Source organism: Plecotus auritus (genome assembly GCF_963455305.1).
Source record: "Plecotus auritus genome assembly, chromosome: 4".
NCBI lineage: Eukaryota > Metazoa > Chordata > Mammalia > Chiroptera > Vespertilionidae > Plecotus > Plecotus auritus.
In genome coordinates this window covers 80053351-80074419 of record NC_137775.1, presented here as the reverse complement: position 1 = coordinate 80074419, position 21069 = coordinate 80053351, and the positions used below count along the sequence as shown (strand labels likewise).

Sequence of the window (21069 nt, the reverse complement as noted above, 5' to 3'; positions counted from 1 at the left end):
TAATGGCAAATAAGAATTTCTGACATAAAATCCCTACTTCCTGGTGTTCAGCAAACTGGATTTAAACAAGTAACCTTGGGCCAGAACCCAAGGAGCTCACTTTATCTTTCTCTAAGTTTGCTAACCTAGGACTGGAGCTTGGCTAGATGAGGTTTTCCATGAACACATAAACAACAAACAAACAAAACTGAAAACTGTTATGTTAATTTTTGCTCCAGTTCTCAATTAAAAAAAAAATGTGACCAAACCACACCCATGGCCCTAACCTTCAAATGTGGTGACCCAGACAGTACATATGATCTAATCAGTTGTCTTGGATTCTCCGTATGAGAAGAGATTGGAAAAGATGTAAGATAAATAAAATATTTAAGCCTATGATTTTATATTGTCACAGATGATTAATAATTAACATCACCTTTTTAAAAATTCAAATAATTTGGCTCTGGTTAAAATATAGCTAAATGTCTCTTGATTCTATTAATATTCTATCTCTGTAATTCATTTGTAATTTTCATATTTTTCTATGGATTGATTAAGCAAGCCTTAGTTTGCATGCTTACAGAATCAATTTGAGTAATTTGTACAATATGCTAAATTAACATTGCTCCTTTCTTGATATTTTTAGAAAACTTGCTGGAACCTTTACTCTTCTATTCAAAATAACTTGTAAATATCTGAAAGGTATTATTGTAATAGAATATTATGTTTTTTATATGTCACTCATCTATAAACAGCTATTCGAGTTGGTGTAAGTTAACACTCATTTATTAGATATCTATAACACATGATTGTGTTTGATGAGGAGGATACAATTATGAATTACCTCTAATGCCAATAAAACCCTAAAATCCAATTGTGGAGATAAGCACAAAAATACACACTTTTATTACAGAGTAATAAATGCTGTAGATGAGGAATTCCCAAAATTGTAGTGAAACAAATGAAGGCTATTAAATTCAATTTGGATGTAGGAAAAGGGGGTATTGAATTAAGGGACAGTTTCTATAAAATAGATAATTATTATGTTGAGCCTTAAAGGACAAAAAAAGTTATTCCAGAAGAAAAAGAAAATGAGTGCCTACTGGTGACTATACAGCAAGTGCTCAGAGGTACAAGACAGCATGGAGCATTTGGGAAACCATAAAGATAAAGAACATAAGTCATGCTATGAGGGACTATTCAAAGGATAAAGCAGTGAAATGACAGTACTAGAATATTGCCTTAGGTAATTTAGGGCATGTAAAGAATCTATCTGAATAGATGAAACTGGAGTCAGACTGATTAATGAACTGGTCAAATATTCTAAATGACAGTCAATGAATTATGCATGAGTGTATATGGGAGAGTGAAGTTCAGGATAGAAAAGGAATCCAGGACAAATTCAAGGCTTCTAGTTGGGTGCCTATGTGAATGATGGAATTACTGATGAAGTAGGGTAGTCCATCAGGGAGTGTAACTATGAGGTCAATATTAAATATATTATAGTCTGGAGGTGTGTTTGGAACATTAGGTGGGGTTAACAGCATCTATAACTGGAATTCTAGAAAATGATGGGATTTAGTTATACATTTGAGAATCCAGTCTGGAGATGTTAGTTAAAATGATGAGAGTACATGGAATTATCCACAGAGAATGTGTAAAATCAGAATGGAAAAAGTGTGAGGAAAGAACCTAAACTAAAACTATGCATTAACAGAAGAGTAAGAGGATCCTGGGAAGGATTCTGAGTGGTCAAAAAAATGTCAAATGAATAAGTATCAAGAGAACTAGAAGAGAAGGGAGAGTTTTAAGAACAAAATGACAGCAAAATGCCCAATGGTAAAAGTAGACAAGATGAAGACTTAAAACTATTAAAATTTGATGTTATAAAATGATTAGGACATTTTAAATACCAGTGTCAATGGAGTAATAGTCATAACAATACATTGTAAGTTGAGAAATAAATAGGCAGTAAGAAAGAGAGAGCAAATGCAGATTATTCATTGAAGAATCTTATATAGGAGAAATATAGACCTAAAGCTAGAGGGGAGGTAAAAATCCATTCCAATCTTGAATGGTCTAATTACATTTTATTTTCCATAATTATGCTCTTTATCATTAATGACTTAGATCTGAGGTAAATAAGTGCCATACTGTAATATCTCAAACTTGGTTTTTTTGGTCCTGTGATTGTTGTCATTCAAGCTATGGGGCTGTGCTCAGAAAATGAATCCACTTCCCAAACCATTGACTGCACATATTTGAGAGACCAATGCCTAAGTGATGTGAATGGATGTAAACATGTCTGGAGAATAATGGAAGATGCCTGCAGTGTTTCAGGTAAAACAAATTGTTTGAAATACATTCAAATGATTTTCTTTTACTGAGATAAGATTAGGATTTGATATTTTCTTTCACTATCTGGTGAACTAAGGTAGTTTTGCTCTAAATACTTTACTCAAATGTGGTATTCAAGTGATTTGCATACAATTGCTTATTAGTGAATTATAATTATAAAATGATATTCTTAAATTACTCAAGGGTCCTAAATGTATTGGCATCAGGGGCAGCATTATGCAATTTTACTTATCTCATTATGTGTAATGTCACAATTATATGTATGCTTCTCAGAAGCATAACAAATTTTCAAATCAAATTTCTTCTGCTTACATGTTAATATATCAATGACAAAATAGGGAAATAATGATGTTTGTGAAGATCAAAGGCATTATTATTTATTTGTAAGTGTGTAACATGCATTCTATATTCTCACAACATATACACTATTTTGCATTCCAACTGTATCAATAGCATGTTGAAATATATTATTATTTATAACTTGTTCTACATTCCAAACATTTGAGGAGAGGCCCAAAGGATAGATAATGTAAAGATCAGAGGATCACTGTTACTTATTTAAAACAAAAGCAAAAAAAAAAAGAACGTTCTAAATATAGCAAGTAGCTGAATAAATATTGAGTGAGACATTATAGGAAGACTCAATTTTTAGATAATCTGGTTATGTAGTAGGACATTGCCCTAATAGTATTATGACAAAACTTTTCAAAATATCATATTCTAACATAATGATAATTGTATCATTCTGTATAGTGAATATGTAATACAATAAAACCTGATCAGCTTTCTGGAATATTCAATAAAAGAAATCCAAAAGGGAAAATAAAAATACACTGAGTGGCCAGATTATTATTATCTCTGAATGCATAATAATCTGGCCACTCAGTGTGTGTGTGTGTGTGTGTGTGTATTTTAGAGGGAGGCCCGGTGCATGAATTCATGCATGGGTGGGGTTCAGCCAGCCTGGCCAGGGGGAGGGGACATGGGTGTTTGGCCGGCCTGCCTGCTGGTCAAACTCCTGGTCGAGGGGACAATTTCCATATTATCCTTTTATTATATAGGATATACAGTGAGTGGCCAGATTTTTATGTGTTCAGAGATCATGATAATCTGGCCACTCAGTATATATTCTCCCTGAATCACTTTACCAGTATTTCTCCATCCATTTCAGAAAGAGTAAATTCTGTACAGCTCATAACTCTTGCCTTCTACCTGCTTCTTCTACCTCCCAAAAGATGTCAGGTGGAGTGTGTTGGGTTAAGAGGCAGCAACCTGTAGTTCTGACAATGTCAAAGTGTTCGGTTCCCAACAGCAGAGCTGTAGGAATTCCACAGTGTGCAGCAGAAGGGAGAGAGATTTCCTGCACTTGAAGGGAGGTCATGGGCTGTTCATACTCCAAAGAAAGATATAGCTCTCTAATCCAAACATTCTTATTACTGCTTAGGAAAAGGTTTTCAAAGGCATAATTTGCTCAAAGTGACACAATATTTTTAAGTGAGAATAGAGGATAATGACAAAAAACTATCTGTTATTTGTTTTGATGATGAAGCTCCTTGTTCCATTTTATATGGCAATTTAAAATATCACATTCAGTGTGGTATTTATTTCAGTGTACAAATAGCAGCAAATTGCAATGTTTGCATAATTATCCCATGCATGAAGCTGAAATAGAAATATTATCAAATCACAAATGAAATGATATCAAGTAGTTTTATTCAGAAAGATGAAAAAAGAGAGAAAATTGTTGGGTATATGAATATGGCTTTTTAAATTAAAGCAGAAAATGAATTATTGGTAATTATGAAAAACTTATTATTTCATAATATTTATTGAGTGCTTTCTCAGTGTCAGGACCACTTCATTTTCCATGATAACTTTAGAGCCACCTACACATCTCTTGTTATAATCTTAGAATGATGTAAAATAAAATTGCAGATTAATACTAATTAGCTCCTGAAATAGCTAAACTGACAAAAGAGCATTCTGATCACCTAATAACAAGGGCAGTTGTGATCATGATTGGAGCAAAAATTGGCATTCTAAGTGGAGCAATGCTATTTAAAAATGTGGAAAAATTTTAATTTAGGGATTAATATTTTGGAAAACAACATATATATGTATATATATGTGTGTGTGTGTGTATATATATATATATATATATATATATATATATATATATCTTAAAAAGTAACTTATGAACATTACATAGCAAACTCAGAAAATCTTAATATAATAATGAATTATTCAGCCCTGGACAGGTGCTCAGTTTGTTGGAGCATTGTTCCATGCACCAAAGGATTTCAGGTTTGATTCCTAGTTAAAGCATATACCTGGGTTATGTGTTTGATACACCATCAGGGTATATATGGGAAGCAACTTATCAATGTCTCTCTCTCTCTCTCTCTCTCCCTTCCTCTCTAAAATCAATAAAACATCCATGGGTGAGGACTATATAAAATAATAACAATAATAATAAATTATTCAGATTAATGTTAAAAGCACTTTGGATAAAATTATATTCAAATTAATATCTGGAGTGCTATATGTTTGACTGTGAAATCCAGGTGACCCCTGCAGGATGAAGAATTCATCAAGCTGTATCCTGGGCATCCAATCCTTAGTGGAAACCAGTTTCCAATTTAAAGATTGTCTCTGTATTGATGACTTCTATTGCACTGTTAACAAATTGCTTGGGAAAAAATGCATCAATGAATCAGGTAATATATTGTTATATGGACTATTTAAAGTCATGAAAAAGAAAAGTACAATTTTAAAATTAGTTGCATCTAATAAATTTTATGAACTTTTAAATAATTTTATTGTCTTCAAGCAACTTAAGATTCTGTGAGTTGTGCATCTCAATATCTGCATAACATATTTCTGTAATTACACTAAAGCACTCACCTCTTCTTTCACAAGCAACCTTCTCCCACCCTATAAACAACATGCTTTCCTCTCTATCTTGAATGGTCCCACTGTCCAACTCCTTCAATCATGAATGGTGACCTCATTCAATACGTTTCTTATCTATAATTATTCCTTTTCCAGAATTTCATATGAAGGGAATTATATAACATGCAACATTTTCAGCACGATTTCTTCTACTTAACATAATTCATTTGCTATTCATCATTGTTTCATGTATAAGTTTGTTCCCTTTTTTGAGGAGTGGTATTCCAGTCTATGTTAGACCACAGACTGGTTCACCATTAAGAGTCACTTGAATTTTTAGGAATATAAATAAAGCTGCTATACATAGTCACAGATAAGATTTGTACAAATATAAGTTTTTATTTCTCTTGGGTAAGAAATTGTTGGGTCATATGATAAAGTTTAACTTTTATAAAAAGCTTCCAAACAACATTTCAAATTTGGTTTAACCATCAATATATAAAAGTTCTAGTTGCTCCACATTCTCAGAGCATTTCACTTTTTCCCATCTCAATACATATTTAGTGGTCCCACACTATGATTTTGATTTGCACTTAAAAATAATAACATTGAGCATATTTTCAAGTGCTTATATGCCTCTCTATATATGATTTGTAAGTATCTCTTCAAAATTTTGCCCATTAAAAATTTATTATGATTAAAGCATATATATATATATATATATATATATATATATATATATTCCCCCTAAACAGATATATAGTATATCTATGGAATTAAATTTTCAAGAGAAAGTAGAGGGATTATTAAAAAAACTCTCTAAAAAGGCTTAAGGGGGAAATAATGAAAAAGTTTGAGAAACACTTTAGTATAGGTACCAATCATTGTCAAAATATAATGAAAAGACAAAAGTATATGATGAGGACAAATATTTTTAAAATGCCCATTATTTGGTTACACAAACTAGTGTTTCATATCTCAATTGTTAACAGTTTAAGATTATTTGTCATAGCACTCTGGAAATAACTTTAATGATTTTTAAAAGACTGTAGATAATGCAACATTTATTAAGGATATATCTATATTCCTTTTAGAAAACATTAAAATGTCATGGGCTAATTATTTTTTTCACTTTTACTTTATTCATAGAAGAATCAGCACTATCTTCAGATTTGGCATCACAATTAAATATCACAAAATGGTTCCATCAGAAAGATACATCGCTAATGGTTGAAGAAATGAGTGACTGTGTCATAGCAGCAAAAATCTGCCAAGAATCTGAACATTGCACTTTTCTGTATGAGAATTTTAAGAAAATCTGTGGGAGGGAATCAGAACAATGTAAGACCCTTGATGGAAGCCACCTGTGTGCAGCATTAACAGAAAGCCTGAAAGAAACAATCTTATGGACTTGTCAATGTAATGACCCTTCAAAAGTAGAGTGCATTGCAATTTGGAAGAGTTTGTTTGAAGACAATTGTATGCAGGATGCTCAAATGAATCAAGTTCCAGCCTTCAGTGAAGACGATGAAAATGGATTCAGCCAGGGCATTGTTTCCGGTTGGTATTTAAAAGAATTTAGGAACATTAAATATAATCACAAATATGAGTTAACTAAAGAATATTTAATTTCTGATTCTAGCTCTGTCATTTCTGCCTGTGTTTCTCCTAGAAAATTAAAATTTAAAAACTTTATACTATGACTATGTCTGAAGTGGTTATGAACAAAGAGGCAAATGCTAAAAGGTTTTAGCAAAATGTTAATTCATTCATTTATTGAACAAATACTTATGAGACATGTACAATGTGCTAGTTCCTGTGCAACATGATTAAAAAAAACAACAACAAAAACTCTATATCCTTCATAGAAGGAGATTATTGTTTTTTTTTAGGGAATTTAAAAACTTAAAGCAATAGATCATCGTGGAAAGTGATGATGATTTCTTTATTTAATAGATATTTGTTTTGAGTGCGATCCATGCCCTAGGCCATATTCTAAGATGGGATACAGCAGCAAACCAAACAAAAATCCCTAGAATCAGACTCTGATACAGAGGTTTTCACACAGATAATGGGCTTCCAGCTCAGTAACAAAAGCAATAATGAAGAGAGGAAAACAGGGTTAGGTAGAGGAAGAAGTTGAAAGGCAACACAATGGCCATAGCAAATTTAGTTGATTCCACAAGAAGCATAGGCCTGGAAGAGCTTTTCAGAGATATCATACCCACTGATGCAAGGGAGCTTCCTCATCCCTGATCCTTGAACCGATCAAGTGGATTAGTCCTGAGATATGAGCTGTAATCTGAGTTAGTCTGTAACCTAGGATGTGGCAGCTTTCTTTAGATGAGGGCAATGCCAGGAAAAGGACTAGTGTGACCCAGCACCCAAAATACTCCCAACAGCTGGGGAAACTTGTACCTGGATCAACAAAGAGGAGATCTAAGTAGTGATCCACAGCATCCAGCATGGGAACAAAGAGGAAATTAACAAGATAAATGACTTTAAGATATACATATATACACTAGTATATATAATTTATTTTTTTATTGATTTCAGAGAGGAAGGGAGAGGGAGAGAGAGATAGAAACATCAATGATGACAGAGAATCATTGATTAGCTGCTTCCTGCATGCCCCACACTGGGAATAGAGCCCCCAACCTGGGCATGTGCTCTGACCTCGGGAACTGAACGGTGACCTCCTGGTACATAGGTTGATGCTCAATCACTGAGCTATGCCAGCCAGGCTTGAGATATACACTGAGTGGCCAGATTATTATGATCTCTGAATGCATAATAATCTGGCCACTCAGTGTATATCCTATATAATAAAAGGCTAATATACAAATTGTCCCCTCAACCAGGAGTTCAACCAGCAGGCAGGCCAGCCAACCGCCCATGTCCCCTCCCCCTGGCCAGGCTGGCCAGACCCCATGCATGCACAAATTCATGCACCGGGCCTCTAATATACTGGTCTGAGTAAGTGGTTTGTAATTTTTATAGAATGGTCAGAAAGTTGTGAAAAAAAACACAAATGTTTGAGTAAAGATTGGAAGTGGCAAGGGAATGAGTCCTGTGGATATCTTGGGAAAGAGCATTTAAGGCAGAAGAAACAGCTAGTTAAAGGTCCTGAGCTGGTAATATTGTAACAGTGGGAAATTGTTACCCACCCCACCATTCTTTTGACATTGTTTCTGTAAATGCTGACTGTCAAATATGTAGCTTGTAGAGAAATAGCATGTTTGTATAAAAATCCTAGGAACTAACTTCAGAAGATATAGACTGTGACCTTTAGTCATTCTAGTTCCAGGAGATTTGCTGACCTTTAACCATAGAACCAAGATGACAAAGACCAGGATGATGCACACCAGACCATCACTTGAAAGGTTTTGAGGTCCTTATCAGAATGGACTGTGATGGCCTTTACATGGAGAACTTTTTGTTTATTTCTTTGTTCTGCTTTGCCTCTCCCTCCTTATAAAAACCTTTGCCTACACTGAGATGTTGAGATGGGCTTTGGACAAGAGTTCCTCATCTTCTTGTGATGCCAGTACTTGAATAAACCTCTTTCCTTTTTAACCAACACCTGTCTCACAAGTTTGGCTTTCATGATGTCAGGAAGTTGAACCTTGGTTTCAGTATGCCTGGAGGTTTGAAGAAAAGCAAAGAGGACATGAGCTAGAGCTGAGAGAGCAAGTGCAAAAGGTGTAGGAGATGAGATATGATATAAAAACAGGGGACAAGATCATGAAGGGCATTGTAGGTCATTTCAAAATGGTTGGCTCTACTTTAAGTGATATAGGAAACCACTGAAGGATTTTGATCAGGGGAGTTATAGGATCTGATTTATATCTTTAGCAGGATAATCCTTTTTTTATGTTGACAACTCACTGAAGAGAAGGAAAGGCCCAAGTGGGAAGACCAGGTAGGAGCTTTTATAATAATGCAGAGAAAAAAAAGGATGATGGATTCATGTAGGAACTTGTCAGATTCTGGATATATTTTGATAGTTGTGGGTCATATGGGAATGCAAGGGGAAAAAAGGGGATTTGACCCCAAAGTTTTTGTGCTGAGTAATTAGAAAGACGTGATCACTATTATTTTTTTTTAACTACAGGAAAATGAGTCTTTAGTGGGAGGCAGAGGCAAGGTGAGAAGTGAGTTTTGGATGTGTTAAGTGTGAAATGTTTATTAGATATTCAAGTGAAGATATGAATAGGCAGTTTTATATATAGAATTGATATCTAAATTCTATGCATGACATAAGAAATGAGATCTATTCAGTACATATGAATTGGAGTGTCATTTACTTACAGATAATAAGACCATAGGACTAGATGAGGTCAATTGAAAAAAATGCATAGTGTCTTAAACAAGAGTGAGAGCAGAGTGAGAAGATATCTGATTCTGGATATATTTTGCTGTTAGTGGATCAATAAGAAGAAACTGTGTATTTTTTATGTATATTATCTTATAACTGATTTAAATCTGGCTGTTGCATGATTCTCTTTATTTCCATGACATATTGCCCTTCAGCTCCTCTGCAGTAATTAAGTTAGAGTTTAAAATGTCCTCTGGGGAAAAATGTGTATATATCATATGATATTAGAATTTAATGTACAGATAATTTACATAATACATTCCTCATAGCATAATATTGTATACATCCAAGATAGATTTATTTTCCCATGCTAAAATAACTGTTCAGCTATTTGTAATACATATAGTGAATATGTTACTCTGCTAGGGTTGCTATAACAAAATACCATAAGCTGGTGGCTTAAATAACAAAAATTTATTTTCTCAAAGTTCTGAAGGCTGAAAGTTCCTGATCAAGGTCCCTCAGGGTTGGTTTCTGGCGAGAGCTCTCTTGCTGACTTATAAACTTCCTGGTTTCTTGTTATGTCCTAATATGAAATCGCATGTTGTGTGTGCATGGATGGGCTAAAGGGAGTAAGGTCTCTAATGTTCCTTCTTAACAGAACACTAATCTTCAGATTAGCTTACCATGTTTGTGACCTCATTTAACCTTAATTACTTCCTTAGTGATATCATCTCCAAAGACAGCCACACTAGGTGTTAGGACTTCAATACATGGCATTTGGAGGACCACAGACATTCAGTCCATAACAGTCAGAAAATTCAATATTTATTTATGTTTCAATGATAGTTTCCTGAGTATGTTTTAGTCAGTGGCAATCAATTCTAAAGCAGAGGTATTAATCTATAATAGAAGGATTTGCCTAGGCTTTTGTCTTTAGAAAAGCTCTGTGACTCTCTGAGATTTGCTTATTGGGATTTATTCAATACTAGAGGCCCGGTGCACGAAATTCATGAATGGGATGGGGGTGTCCCTCAGCCCAGCCTACACACTCTCCAATCTGGGACATCCCTCTCACAATCCAGGACTGCTGGCTCCCAACTGCTCACCTGCCTGCCAGCCCGATTGCCCCTAACTGCCCTCTCCTGCAGGCCTGGTCCCCCCCAATTGCACTCCTCTGCTGGCCCGGTCACCTTTAACTGCCCTCCCCTGCAGGCCTGATTGCCCCCAACTGCCCTCCCTCACAGGCCTGGTCCCTCCCAACTGACCTCCCCTGCTGGCCTGATCACCCACAACTGCCCTCCTCTGCCGGCCATCTTGTGGTGGCAATCTTGTATCCACATGGGGACAGCCATCTGTGACCACATGGGGGTGGCCATCTTGTGTGTTGGAATGATGGTCAATTTGCATATTACTCTTTTATTAGATAGGATGGGATGCTAGCAGAGAAGAAGAAACATTCCAGGCTTCTTGGGAGACACAGCAGAGTGGAGTCCCAAAGAGATTAAGTCTCAGCTCAGTGGTCCTCGAGCTGCAATTTAATCAGTAGAAAAATGAAAAACTATATAGTGAGAACAGAGAGAATAAAACAAGGAATCTGGAAAGGATGTGACACATGGGGGTAAAAATAATTTTCTCTTGACTATACCATCATGTATGTACAATAGATGGGCAGGCAGAAAGTTTGGACAGATAGCTCAAGTAGGGACAAACAGCATCATGAAATGACATTTATGCCATAACAGAAGTCAATATATCAGCAACCAATGGGAAAATGAAATATTTATCTATAATAATAAAAGCATAATATGCTAATTAGACCAGACAGCCTAATGACCTTCCAGACATCACTCTGGACGTCCTTCCGGCTGAAGCGGAGGTGCCAGGGGCTGAGGCAGAGGTGGTTAGGGGCCATCAGGCAGGCCGGCGAGCAGTTAGGTGCGATCAGGAAGACAGGCGAGTGGTTAGGGGTGATGAGGCAGGCATGCAGAGTGGTTAGGGGCAGTGAGGCAGGCAGGCAGAGTGTTAGGGGCGATAAGGCAGGCAGGTAGGCGAGCGGTTAGGAGCCAGGGTCCCAGATTGTGAGAGGGATGTCCAACTGCAGGTTTAGGCCTGATCCCACAGGGCAGTCAGACATCCCCTGAGGGGTCCTAGATTGTGAGAGGGTGCATGCTGGGCTGAGGGACCTCTCCCCCCATGCATGAATTTTGTGCACCAGGCCTCTAGTTTTATATAAAAATCAAATCATACTATTTTCCTGTCACTTTGTTTTTAGTCATTGTGTATATATCTTTTCTGTTTATATGTCTGTGTTTCCTGCCAGGCTGGGGAGGCTCTGGGACAGGGACTGCAGATGTGTATCTTTGATGTGGCACCTGATACATAGTAGGAACCCAAACCAATGCTTCTTGAAGATTTTCGAGTTAAAGCCTACTCAGTTTACTTCCATCCATAAGATCCTCTGATTCTATAATTTTAATTCCTAAGAAATCTATGAAACTAAAATAATGAGAGGTGGAAATAGTCTTCAAATTGCATTTCAATCTAATTATGACCCTACTGGGAAGTGTTGGGGTTTTTTTTTTGTGTGGTTTTTTTTTTGGTTCAGACAATATTCCCTCTGTTTTTTCTCCCCAGACAGATTCTTTGTTTACTTCAGTGCACATGGCCTAGTCGTTAGCATTTGTTTAAACCTTCAAGTAACTGAATCCTCACAGCAGGGCTGTTTAACTCACTTGAATATTTCTGGGGTTTATTTTTCTTCATCTGTTCCTTGCTAATTTTGAGTATTAAGGGTTAAGCAAGTGTTACATGAGCTTGCATGTATTTTTGTTTAATTACTCATAAATGTAGCCTACATTTTCCTATTAAATTTAGAAAATTGTTCACTAATGAAAGTCTTTGTTTTCCTTCTAAATAACATGAAAGAGGGTAATAAATTCAAGTAGAATCTAACCACTCTTTCCTATCATGGTAATGTTTATAATTTGTAATTTTGATTAGCATTCTAAAATCTGGACAATATAATTTACAATGTTGTTACAAGGGTCCTTAAATATATTTCAATACAAAATAAATTGTTCTGTTCTTTGATAGTTTAAATATTACACAATTCTCAAAATCATTGCATTTCTTACACTAATGTATCAAAGCAACTGATTTGCCTATTTATCATCTATTTCCGGTTGTGCTGAGGAATACTTTACAATTAAAACCAAAGACTAGATCCTGGTTAAGTTTTATGGATATTTTTATCACATATATGAAATTGTTTTAGGCCAACCATTTATGTGTAGATGTTCGTTTGTGTTGGGGGCGAGGGTTCACGTGTTCCTGTGTTTTCTAGAGTGTGAGCATCTTTTTATATGTTGGAATAACTATGTGGAGCCTTCAGTCAAGATTTCCCTCCAGAATAAAAAGTGTGACAGAATAAGAATCATGTTTATTTGAGCCAATGAACTCATCATAATCTATACAGCTCAAATGAAATTTCTGATTTATTGTTTACATTTGAGAAACTTGGACTCAAGGATTTTTCCTTCAGCTCAGTCTTGGCCCTACACTCTTCATCTCTTATGGATCACAATACGTATCCAGTAGAGATGAAAGATGATTCAAATAGTTCACTACTCAGTGAATTCATATTACCTTTATAAAGAAATGAAATGTTTGCTCAAAATAGAACATTGGTACAAAGTTGTATTTTGCTTCTAGATGTCTCACAGTGTTTTGCAGATTCTGTAAAGACAGCTTTATGTTTACATTTTCACGACCTGGGCATGTCATTGCTTTCAGGAATGAAAGGGATCCGGTCCTGTTTGGAAGTGGCAGAGATGTGTGTAGGGGATGCGGTCTGTAATGCACAGTTGGCCCTGTACCTTAAAGCTTGCTCAGCAAATGGAAATCTGTGTGATGTGAAACACTGCCAAGCAGCCATACGGTTCTTCTATCAAAATATGCCTTTTAATATTGCCCAGATGTTGGCTTTCTGTGACTGTGCTCCATCTGATATACCTTGTCAGCAGTCCAAAGAAGCTCTTCTCAGCAAGCCATGTGCAGTGAACATAGTTCCACCCCCTACTTGCCTCAATGTAATTCGCAGCTGCCGAAATGATGAATTATGCAGGTGAGTAAAAACACGCATACCTTACTTTCTTATTTCGGCACCTTATTTGTTACAGTCCAGTCCTAACACTTGATCTCATTACATTAGCTAGAGTTCCCACCATTACCCAACATGATGTAAACAAAGCCAGACAATTCATATTTTTGAATCTGTGGTACATGTGTAGTATCTTCTTTGAAATTCAAATGTGGAACATGTTTGGAATAAAAAAAAATCAATTTAAGTCAGGTTTTGATCACCATGAAATAGCATTATTGAAATTATATATTCAAATTAGACTAATGGATAATGAACCTATCTTGTATGTCAGTTTTTAATTTTCTTTTTGTCATAATCATATAGGGCTGTTAAATGTCATATAATTTTGACAAGCTGACTCATCAAACTTCAAAATAAATCCTTTCGGTCTTTGTCTGAAGATCAGAAAGGAGAAGTAGCTTGACTCCAGTTTGGATATCCCCAGCACAATTTTGGATATCCATGCCACAATGTCAGAAACACCTATTCTCTTCCCAACTTTATACCTTTGAGTCTAAAGGGGATATTCTTAGTCATTTATTTGTCTTATTTAAACAAGTCGTGTCAAGCACCTTGGCATCAGTGTGCAAGAAACAAAAATGCCTGCCCTGTGGAGCTTATATTTTAGTGGGGGAGACAATGCATAAGAAAAATGTATATTATATTGTACTGTGTTGTAAGATAATGAGTGCTCTGGATATTAACAACAACAGCAGCACAACAAAATTAAGAGGGGTTGTGTATGGCTGGAAAGAGTAGCAATGTAAAAGGGGTGGTCCCAGGAGAGAGCATTTACCAGAGAAAAAGTGAGGGAGGTAATGAGCCTCCATCAGTAAATATCTGAAAGAAGAGATACTAAACAGACCAGCCAGTGCTGAGAAAGAAATGTGTGTGGCCTGTTACAAAGGTAATGAGGACAGAGAGTGCAGGGGGAGAGCAATGGAGAAGTGGTTAGAGCCTTAACTGCAGGGGGAGTGGGGCTAAATCACACAGGGCCTTGAGGGCCACCATGAACTTGGGTTTTTACTCCAAATCAAATGGAGGAGTAGGATTTTGAGTGGAGGTATGAATGATCTGGCTCACTTGTGGAAACTTAAACTCTTGCTGTTAGTTGAGATTACGTTATACTTTTACAGATAACTGCTTCTGGGAACCATAACTCTAATCCAACACTGTGACTATTTATTTTCCTTACTATGGTCATTAACACATTTCCTTGTATATTCAAGGTGAATTTATCTTTTGTGTGGTAAAAAATCAGAAGTCAAATTGGCCTCTTTGGACAAGAGTAAGAAGATGGAGGGAAATATGAAAATAATAAGTAAATTTGATGGGTCAAAACAAATAGTTTGCAACAACCAGCACTAAATTATATAATTTTTGAATTCTACTTTTGCTTCTCTTTTGAGTAAGACTTTATATTAATTTGTTTGCCTGGGGCATTTATCAGGGGCTATTATATTTAATTTTATTCAAATGGATAAAACTTCATATATGGCAAATTCATTTAAATGTCAAGATAAATATTTAGTATGGAGGATTAGCTCAGCATATGATAGCTCAGAGTCCATTTGTCACCTCGCTTCAACCACTGGCAAATGCACTAAAAGATTTAATGATAACTTTATCAAGGGCTTGGTTCTTGGTAAACTGTTTTCTTTTGGCCTTGTCAAACGATAACTGTCAACCATCTTAACTCCTTTTCTTTCTGTCATTCTAACTTGAAAAGGAGCTCCAGATCTTGTAAACATTTGTCAAAAAAAGACAACTGCTTCCCAATAATACACATTCAGTAAGATAAAGGGTTAAAGAGCTACATAGGATGCTAGGACATTCACATATTTTTTGCTTCAACTTATATAGAATGCCAAAGTTCTCCAGGAAATTTTATTTAAGGACTTTGTCATGTAATTGTTTTATCAGTTATTTTAAGGTATATTAATAACCTCTTGGGTTAAAAATAATATTAATGATAAAAATATTTTATAATGCAATTTAGATTTTTTAAATTCATTTACATCTCCCAAATTCTTTTTTAGTAACATATTGTATTTTATTGATTCTAAGATGTAAATTTTTATACATTTTAATATCCCTAACATTTTGGGTTGAGTCTTAAACTCGATGAACAGAAAACATTTATTAAGTTATAACAATAATTTAATTACCAGCAAGTGACTTCAGTTATAATAAAGCAATGATATCTCCTCCATTCAATGAAATATGATTAAAATGTTTGATTATACTATTTTCTCATATTTTACAAATAGAATATTACCATCTATCAATTATCATCCATGTACACTAAAAATGAAATCTAACAACATTTTAAGCAGCCAGGGGATACGTTATTATTATCATTTTTTAATCGATCCTTATAAGAATACCAGATGTCTGCATGGATGGGCACCCAGTTTTACCTTATACCACTGCAAGGACTCTAGATATGCTACCTCATTATCCTAAAATACTTACATTCAACCTTCAAAGAATGACATATCTAAGCTTCCTTATCAAATTAAATATTTTAATGGCAAGTGATGGGGTCTGCTGTTATAGTCCTTGAGAAGTCCCGTGATGGATTCTGAAGCACACACTTTTGAAATAAACTCACCTTGGCATCAGATTGACTGGTACATTTTTTGTTAAATTTCCTCCACAAGGAATCCTGAGTTTCACCACCTCTCCAAAGTGCTTGGTTCAGGGTCTAGGACACAAAAGATACTCAAAAGTCATATGTTTTCCTCTATTTTTTAATATCTTGCACTTTATTTTTATAATTTATTGATATGCATATACATGTCTCCTCTTATGTAATTTCTATCTTTCAAAGATTAGTTTAGAGAGTAAGGCTGTGTGTTATCAATTTTTTTTCACCATGTGCAAATAATCCCTTAATGAATATTTTATAGAAGTGATGGAAATATTATACAATATTAGTAGTCAAGGTGAAAAGACAAATCTTGTCATTCTCTCAAGCAAATTTTGCCTTAGAGAGATTTCCAGCATTTATATTAAATTTTTGTTAATGTAATTCAGGTGGAAAAAAATCTCCAAGAGAAAAACTATTTCTTCAGTGAAGATATTAAGCCCTTTATCACTTCCTTCATTGGCTGAAGAGGCTGTATATGGGGCAAAAGAGAGCACTTGGGTTTGAAAATAATACTTCTGTCCCTGTTCCAAATTCTTCAATACATAATAGATTTGAAACCCCTTTATTTATTTAAATGAGCCAAAGGAGTCAATATAAAGACTATTTTTCAATTAATTTTGTCCAACACAAATATATACTGGGAGTTGAGATTATGTTTTGCCAATTATAAACATTTAGGAACATACAGAAAATTATAATGCATTATATATTTATATTTATGAACTCAATAAAATAGGGGAAAAGGAATTTGCTTAGAAAAAAATCTAACAACTTTTTTTAACAAATTTTTTAAAATATATTTTTATTGATTTCAGAGAGGAAGGGAGAGGAAGAGGGAGAGAGATAGAAACATCAATGATGAGAGAATCATTGATTGGCTGCCTCCTGCACGTCCCCTACTGGGGATTGAGTGCACAACCTGGGCATGTGCCCTTGGCTGGAATCAAACGCAGGACCCTTCAGTCCACAGGCTGACTCTCTATCCACTGAGCCAAACCAATAGCTAGGGCTCTAACAACTTTTTAAAAAATGTTTTGACAGTATTACAGATGTCCCCCATTCCTCCCCCGCTTACCCTCCTCCACCCAGTCCCTGCCCAACTCCAGGTCTTCACCACACTACTGTCTGTGTGCATGGGCTATGCATATATGTATATAAATTCTTTGGTTAATCTTTTCCTGTCCCTACCATGCCCCTCCCCTCTGAGATCTGTCAATCTGTTCCTTGCATCCATATATCTGGACCTATTTTGTTCGTCAGTTATTTTGTTCATTAGATTCCACATATAAGTTATATCATGTGAGATCTGTCTCTCTGACTGGCTTATTTCCCTTAGAATAATAATCTCCAGGTCCCTCCACACTGTCCCAAAGGGTAAAAGATCCTTCTTTTTTATAGCTGCATAGTATTCCATTATGTAAATGAACCACAGTTTTTTTTTATCCACTCATCTGATGGGCACTTGGGCTATTTCCAGATCTTAGCTATTGTAAATAGTGCTACTATGAACATAGGGTTGCATATATTCTTTCTGATTGGTGTTTCAGGATTCTTAGCATATATTGCTAGAAGTGGGATCACTGGATCAAATGGCAGTTGCATTTTTTATTTTTTTGAGGAAACTCCATACTGTTCTCCACAGTGGCTGCACCCAGTGTGCATTCCCACCAGCAGTGTACTAGGCTTCCCTTTTCTTCACATACTTGCCAGCAGTTGTTGTCTGTTGATTTATTAATGAGAGGCATTTTGGCATGTGTGAAACTACTACTACCTCATTGTAGTTTTAATTTGCATTTCTCTGATGATTAGTGACTTAGAGTATTTTTTCATATGTCTATTGGCCATCTGTATGTTCTCCTCTTTGGAGAAGTTTCTATTCAGGACCTTTGCTCAATTTTTAATTGGATTGTTTGTCTTCCTTTTGCTGAGTTGTATAAGTTCTTTATATATTTTGGAAATTAACCCCTTATCAGATGTATCATTGGCAAATATGTTCTCCCATAGAATGGGTTCCCTTTTCATTTTGATGATGGTTTCTTTTGCTGTGTAGAAATTGTTGTTTTTTAACTTTTTAGTTTGATGTAGTCCCACTTGTTTATATTTTCCTTTGTTTCTCTTGTCCTAGGAGATATATCAGTGAAAATTCTGCTATGTGAGATGTCTGAGATTTTGCTGCCTGTTTTCTTCCAGGATTTTTAATATTCCGTGACATGACTTACATTTAAGTATTTTTTCCATTTTGAGTTTATTCTTGTGTATGGTGTAAATTGATGTTCTAGTTTCATTTATTTTTTTCATGTACCTGTCCAATTTTTTCCAGCACCATTTATTGAAGGGACTGTCTTTACTCCATTGTATGCTCTTGCCTCTTTTGTCAAGTATTAATTGAGTGTAATGGTGTGAGTTGATTTATGGGGTCTCTGTTCTGTCCCATTGCCTGTTCTTTTGCCATAACCAGGTTGTTTTGGTTACAATGGCTTTATAGTATAGTTTGATATCCAGTATTGTGATCCCTCTAACATTTTTTTTTCTTTCTCAAGATTCCTGAACTATTTGGGGTCTTTTCTGATTTCATATGGATTTTTGGAATATTTGTTCTAGATCTGTGAAATATGCCATTGTTGATATTTTAATAGGGATTGTGTTGAATCTATAGATTGCTTTAGGTAGTATGAACATTTTAATGATGTTAATTCTTCCAATCCATGAACATGGTATATGCTTCCACTTGTTTGTATTTTTCTTTATTTCTTTTTTCAATGTCCTATAGTTTTTGGAGTATAGGTCCTTTAACTTCTTGGTTAAGTTTATTCCTAGGTATCTTATTTTTTAGTGTTGCAATTGTCTACTTTTGAAAAGTAAAACTTCACAATATGCACATTTATTTTAAGTGTCATAAAACATTTATAAAATTTGATTATATATTAGTTCACAAAGTTACACAGACCACATTCTTTTACATTTTACAATGTAACTGGAAATCAATAGCAAAAATAACAAAATAATCAACTTCACTTAGAACTTACTTACTTTTAATCACTTAATGGTTTGAATAATAAATAAAAATGGGAAATTGGAGAATATCAAGAAAATAAGGATAAGTAAAACACTATACATTACAAAATTTCAAACTCGAAACAAAATTTCTATAATATAATTTTTGTCATAAAATTTCTTTCAAATGATTTAGGTAACTTGTGTACCAAAGTATTTTTTATGATTTTTAATATTTAATTAAATATCCATTATTCATCATGTTTACAAAATTTTATAACTAATTTTCTGAATGAATAACTGCTGTGATAGATAAATCATGCAACTTAAATAATGTTTAATTGATTTTAGAGAGAGAGGGACACGGATTTGTTGCTCCACCTATTCATCCACCCATTGGTTGCTTATTGTATGTACCATGACTGGGATTGAACCTACAACATTGGCATATGGGGCCAATGCTCTAACCAACTGCGCTACCCACCCAGGGCTTCATGCAACTGAAACTTAGAAAAACACATATTTTTTAATGGCACCTAGATACAAATTTATTTTCATTCAAATCATTAATGATAATCAACACTATCAATACTTACATTTAATTTTTTAAAAATATTTTTATTGATTTCAGAGAGGAAGGGAGAGGAAGAGAGAGATAGAAGCATCAATGATGAGAGAGAATCATTGATAGGCTACCTCCTGCACGCACCTTACTGGGGATCGAGCCCGCAACCCAGGAATGTGCCCTCGACTGGATTCAAAACCTGGGACCCTTCAGTCACAGGCTGAAGCTCTATCCACTGAGCCAAACCAGCCAGGGCAATACTTACATTTAGATAACATCTTATGAATAACCCATAATTGCATTAAAGGAATATATTTGTTCTTCTGGCATCAAAATTATATACTCAAACTTTCTATTGTATTTCTTTGTGTATAAATTAATTTTGCCAATGTATTGAAAAGCTGATTTTTTTAAGGTGACTTAAAATATGAGATTATTTAAAATAATGTGGTTTATGGTTTTAGCAGAGTAGCACCATGTGGACAAATAAGCTCATGACAAGTATGTATTCAGAGGGTTTTCATGCAGATTTAATGGTGATTTATTCAATAAAGGGTAAAAAGTAATTTTAGGTGATAAATATTAAGTAGGAAGATTAATATCCTTGGTTCCACTGAGAGGAATATCCTGTTACTGTGAAAATTTCAAATATGAAATTATTGTACATTACTGAGATTTTCATTCACTGCTAGTACAGCATGAATACATGGTCAGGAAAGTTATGAATGGATGTGGTTCTAATGGATTATGTTGGCAATTAAATAAACTCATAAACTTTAGCTTTAAATTAGCTCTTGCAGCCAGAGAAGCTCAAAGCATTTAAAAAATTCTAATTGGTCTGCTTAGAAATGTTAAGAAGGAATATGGTACCTCCCATCCTGTGGGAAAACAGGCTGGAAAGGTCAAGAGCCTTATCTAAAATCACTTGGTGTGAAACAGTGGCCAACTGCTCGTCAACCAAAAACCACATTCTGCTTCAAAAAACACTGCTAATAAATCTCCCATGTAGTTCAGACTGCAAATCATCAGCCATTGAAAGAAAATTAGTAATGAAGGAAAATTCATCCAGGGAATCGTAAACTTAGCCTCTGTCTTTCATCACACGAGGAAATTCACAAGGTTTCTCTACTTTTTCTTCCACATTCTCTATTGGGATGTTTAAATGT

General features: G+C 35.1%; 1 protein-coding gene across 1 annotated transcript in view; it reads left to right on the top strand.

The window, feature by feature from the left end:
- The window catches only part of GFRAL (GDNF family receptor alpha like), a gene marked incomplete at its 3' end in the record, with an annotated part of 56948 nt that overhangs the window by 1922 nt on the left and 33957 nt on the right, over positions 1-21069 (top strand). The window contains exons 2-5 of the mRNA XM_080665109.1: positions 2185-2319; positions 4902-5054; positions 6379-6789; positions 13262-13673. Coding sequence (XP_080521235.1) covers positions 2185-2319; positions 4902-5054; positions 6379-6789; positions 13262-13673 — 1111 coding nt within the window. The remainder of the gene's footprint in view (positions 1-2184; positions 2320-4901; positions 5055-6378; positions 6790-13261; positions 13674-21069) is intronic.